Source organism: Carcharodon carcharias (genome assembly GCF_017639515.1).
Source record: "Carcharodon carcharias isolate sCarCar2 chromosome 35 unlocalized genomic scaffold, sCarCar2.pri SUPER_35_unloc_17, whole genome shotgun sequence".
NCBI classification, from domain to species: Eukaryota; Metazoa; Chordata; class Chondrichthyes; order Lamniformes; family Lamnidae; genus Carcharodon; species Carcharodon carcharias.
Window position 1 is genome coordinate 65,001 of NW_024470709.1, and position 4,545 is coordinate 69,545.

General features: G+C 56.2%; 1 protein-coding gene across 4 annotated transcripts in view; it reads right to left on the minus strand.

Moving 5' to 3' along the window:
• The window catches only part of LOC121274197 (vacuolar fusion protein MON1 homolog B-like), a 32,148-nt gene that overhangs the window by 17,054 nt on the left and 10,549 nt on the right, over window positions 1-4,545 (minus strand). For all 4 annotated transcript variants that reach the window (XM_041181397.1, XM_041181396.1, XM_041181395.1 and 1 more), the window contains exon 2: window positions 3,941-4,099. In XM_041181397.1, the coding sequence (XP_041037331.1) occupies window positions 3,941-4,013 (73 nt within the window). In that variant the 5' untranslated portion in view covers window positions 4,014-4,099. The remainder of the gene's footprint in view (window positions 1-3,940; window positions 4,100-4,545) is intronic.

Sequence of the window (4,545 nt, forward strand, 5' to 3'; positions counted from 1 at the left end):
CCTGGAGCAGAGTAACAAGATACGGAGGGCTGTAGGGGCTGGAGGAGGTTACAGAGATAGGGAGGGGTGAAGGGCCTGAGGAGGTTACAGAGATAGTGAGGGTTATAGGGGCTGGAGAAGGTTACAGAGATAGGCAGGGTTGTAGGGGCTGGAGAAGGTTACAGAGATAGGGAGGGGTGTAGGGGCTGGAAGAGGTTACAGAGATAGTGAGGGTTGTAGGGGCTGGAGGAGGTTACAGAGATAGGGAGGGTTGTAGGGGCTGGAGGAGGTTACAGAGATAGGGAAGGTTGTAGGGGGCTGGAGGAGGTGACAGTGATAGGGAGGGCTGTAGCGGCTGGAGGAGGTTACAGAGATAGGGAGGGGTATAGGGGCTGGAGGAGGTTACATTGATATGGAGGGGTGTAGGGGCTGGAGGAGGTTACAGTGATAGGGAGGGGTGTAGGGGCTGGAGGAGGTTACAGAGATAGGGAGGGGTGGAGGGGCTGAAGGAGTTTAAAGAGATAGGGAGGGGTTTAGGGGGCTGGAGGAGTTGACAGAGATAGGGAGGGTTGTAGGGGCTGGAGGTGGTGACAGAGAGTGGGAGGATTGTAGGGGCTGGAGGAGGTTACAGAGATAGGGAGGGGTGTTGGGGCAGGAGGAGGTTACAGAGATAGGGAGGGGTGTTGGGGCAGGAGAACAGAGATAGGGAGGTTGTCGCTGTACGGAGGAGAGCGAGGAGAGTTGGAGGTTGTAGTGCTGGAGGCGGTTACAGAGATAGGGTGTTGTAGGTTGAGATAGGGAGGGTTGTAGGGCTGAGGCAGAGATAGGGATTGTAGGGCTGGGGGAGGTTACAGACAAAGGGAGGGTGTAGGGGCTGGAGTGGTGACAGAGATGGAGGGTTTGGGTGTTACAGAGATAGGGTTTTAGGGCTGCTGAGATTTTGTAGGGGTTGGAGGAGTTACTGGGAGGGTTGTCGGGCTGAGGAAGCTAGGGTGTTGGAGGAGCAGAGATCGGAGTGTTGGAGGTTTACTAGGGAGTTTGTAGGGCTGAAGGAGGTGAGATTGGGAGGGGTGTGGGGCTGTTAAAGAGATCGGCTGGGTAGAGGTTGGGGAGTTTACTAGGAGGTTGTAGGGCTGGGAGGTTACAGAGATGGGCTAGAGCAGAGATAGGAGGGGGGTGTTGGGGGCTGGGTGTTGGGGGCTGGGTGTTGGGGGCTGGGTGTTGGGGGGCTGGGTGTTGGGGGCTGGGTGTTGGGGCTGGGTGTTGGGGGCTGGGTGTTGGGGGCTGGGTGTTGGGGGCTGGGTGTTGGGGGCTGGGTGTTGGGGGCTGGGTGTTGGGGGCTGGGTGTTGGGGGCTGGGTGTTGGGGGCTGGGTGTTGGGGGCTGGGTGTTGGGGGCTGGGTGTTGGGGGCTGGGTGTTGGGGGCTGGGGGCTGGGGGCTGGGTGTTGGGGGCTGGGTGTTGGGGGCTGGGGGCTGGGTGTTGGGGGCTGGGTGTTGGGGGCTGGGTGTTGGGGGCTGGGTGTTGGGGGCTGGGTGTTGGGGGCTGGGTGTTGGGGGCTGGGTGTTGGGGGCTGTGTGTTGGGGGCTGGGTGTTGAGGGTTGGGTGTTGAGGGTTGGGTGTTGAGGGTTGAGGGTTGGGTGTTGGGGGTTGGGTGTTGGGGGTTGGGTGTTGGGGGTTGGGTGTTGGATGTTGGGGGTTGGGGGTTGGATGTTGGGGTTTGGGGGTTGGGGGTTTGGGGAATGAGGTATGGAACAGGGGAGCCGAACTGCAAACCATCTGTGCTTTATGGAGATGGAGAAACTGGTCTGGACAGAACACGGACCGTTTTAACCGGAAGAGGCGAGATCATCCAGTGTCCTCACCACCATCCGAATTGGGAGCAGGATGAGGCCACTCGGCCCCTCCAGCCTGCTCCGCCATTCAATAAGATCATGGCTGATCTGATTGTGGCCTCAACCCCACATTCCTGCCCACCCACCCCCGATAACCTTTCACCCCCAATAACCTTTCACCCCCCCTTGTTAATCAAGGATCTCTCTCGCTCGGCCTTAGAAGTATCCAAAGCCTCTGCTCCCACCGCCTGTTGAGGGAGAGTTCCAAAGATTCACAACCCTCAGAGAGAAAAGATTCTCATCTCCATCTGAAATGGGTGACCCCTTGTGTTTAAACTGTGACCCCCCACCCCTCGTTCTAGATTCTCCCACGAGGTGAAGCATCCTCTCCATATCCACCCTGTCCAAGACCCCTCAGGATCTTAAAGGTTTCGATCAAGTTGCCTCTCACTCTTCTAAACTCCAGCGGAGACAAGCCCAGCTTGTCCAGCCTTCCCTCGTAAGACATTCCAAGTATTAGTCTGGTAAACATTCTCTGAACTGCTTCCAACGCATTTATATCTTTCTTTACCTGTGGAATCCAGTGCTCCAGATGTGGCCTCACCAACGCCCTGAACAACTGAAGCATAACCTCCCTGGGTGAACAGCACCTCATCTTCCGACTAGGCACTTTACAGCATTCAGGACTGAATATTCAGTTCAACAATTTTAGATCATGAACTCCCTCCTCCATCCCCACCTCCTTTCCGTTTCTTCCCCCTCCTTTTTGTTTCTTCCAATAATTTATGTAGATTTTTCTTTTCCCACCTATTCCCATTATTTTTAAGTGTATTTCCACCCATTGTTTTATCTCTACCTTTTAGCCTTTTTTGATTCCTTCACCCCACCCCACCCCCACTAGGACTCTCTGTACCTTGTTTGTCCTGCTTTCTATCCTTAATTAGCACATTCCTTTAGATAATATCACCACCTTCAACACCTCTTTGTCCTTTTCTCTGTGACATCTTTTGGTTATCTCCACCTATTACTGGCTTCTTGTCCCAACAACCCCCACCGCCCTTAAACCAGCTTCTATTTCACCCCTTTCCTATTTATACTTAGTTCTGTTGAAGGGTCAAGAGGACTCGAAACGTCAACTCTTTTCTTCTCCGCCAATGCTGCCAGACCTGCTGAGTTTTTCCAGGTATTTCTGTTTCTGTTTTTGTTTCATAACCTCCCCACTTTGGTCTTCAGTTGCCCTCGCAATAAATGATCACATTCTATGAGCTTTCCTAATGCCCTGCTAGACCTGCCTTCCGTGATTCATGCACTAGGACACCCAGATCCCTCTGCACCTCAGAGCTCTGCAACAGATCCCTCTGCACCTCAGAGCTCAGCTACAGATCCCTCTGCACCTCAGAGCTCTGCAACAGATCCCTCTGCACCTCAGAGCTCTGCAACAGATCCCTCTGCACCTCAGAGCTCTGCAACAGATCCCTCTGCACCAGATCCCTCTGCACCCCAGAGCTCTGCAACAGATCCCTCTGCACCTCAGAGCTCTGCAACAGATCCCTCTGCACCTCAGAGCTCTGCAACAGATCCCTCTGCACCTCAGAGCTCTGCAACAGATCCCTCTGCCAGAGCTCTGCAACAGATCCCTCTGCACCTCAGAGCTCTGCAACAGATCCCTCTGCACCTCAAGAGCTCTGCAACAGATCCCTCTGCACCTCAGAGCTCTGCAACAGATCCCTCTGCACCTCAGAGCTCTGCAACAGATCCCTCTGCACCTCAAGAGCTCTGCAACAGATCCCCCTGAACCTCAGAGCTCTGCAACAGATCCCTCTGCACCTCAAGAGCTCTGCAATCCCTCACCGTTCAGATCGTAAGCTTCTCTCTTATTCCTGCAGCCAAAATGGAGGACCTCAACACTTTCCCACATCCTACCTCGCATTTGCCAGATCTTAACCTATCTCCGTCACCTTGTCGCCTCTTTACATCCTCTTCCCAATCTACTTTCCTACCGATCTGTGCATCGCCGGTCCATTTCGCCGCCAGTCCCGTCGGCCCCTTCGTCCAGGTCATTGATGTGAAGGGGCTGTCGCTGGCCGCATTTCAGGTGGAGGGGCTTTCACAGGGAGGGGGTGGTTACCTGCAGGCTGGGTGGGTCCCGCTGTCGCTCCTTCCTGGTGTGGTGGGGGAGGATTCGTCGTGTCGGTGTTCATCTCTTGGCGCTCTGTGGCTGTCGGCTTGGCATGCTTAGCGATGGCATTCCCACGCCGGTTGCTGCAGAGTAGCAGGGGGCTGGGGGCTGGGAAACAAAACAAAAAGGGGCTTCAAAACTATTCAAAACTGGAGGGAGAGCTTAACTTTCAGCTCTGGCCTGCCCAGACCTACCTCCACCCACCCCACGAAGTCCCTGCTGCATCTCTCCCCCTACCAGGAGGGGAGCGGGTGGGGGGAGGGGAGTGCGTGGAGCTGGGTTGGGGGAGGGGAGCGGGTGGGGGGAGGGGAGTGAGGGGGGTTGGAGGAGGGGAGCAGGGAGCTGGTTTGGGTGAGGGGAGCAGGTGAGGGAGGGCAGCGGGTGAGGGAGGGGTGTGAGTGGGGGTGAGGGAGGGTAGCGGGTGGAGCAGGGTTGGGGAGGGGAGCGGGGAGCTGGGTTGGGGAGGGGAGCAAGTGAGGGAGGGGAGCGGGTGGGGGAGGGGAGCGTATGGAGCTGGGTTGGGGAGGGGGAGCGGGGAGCTGGGTTGGGGAGGG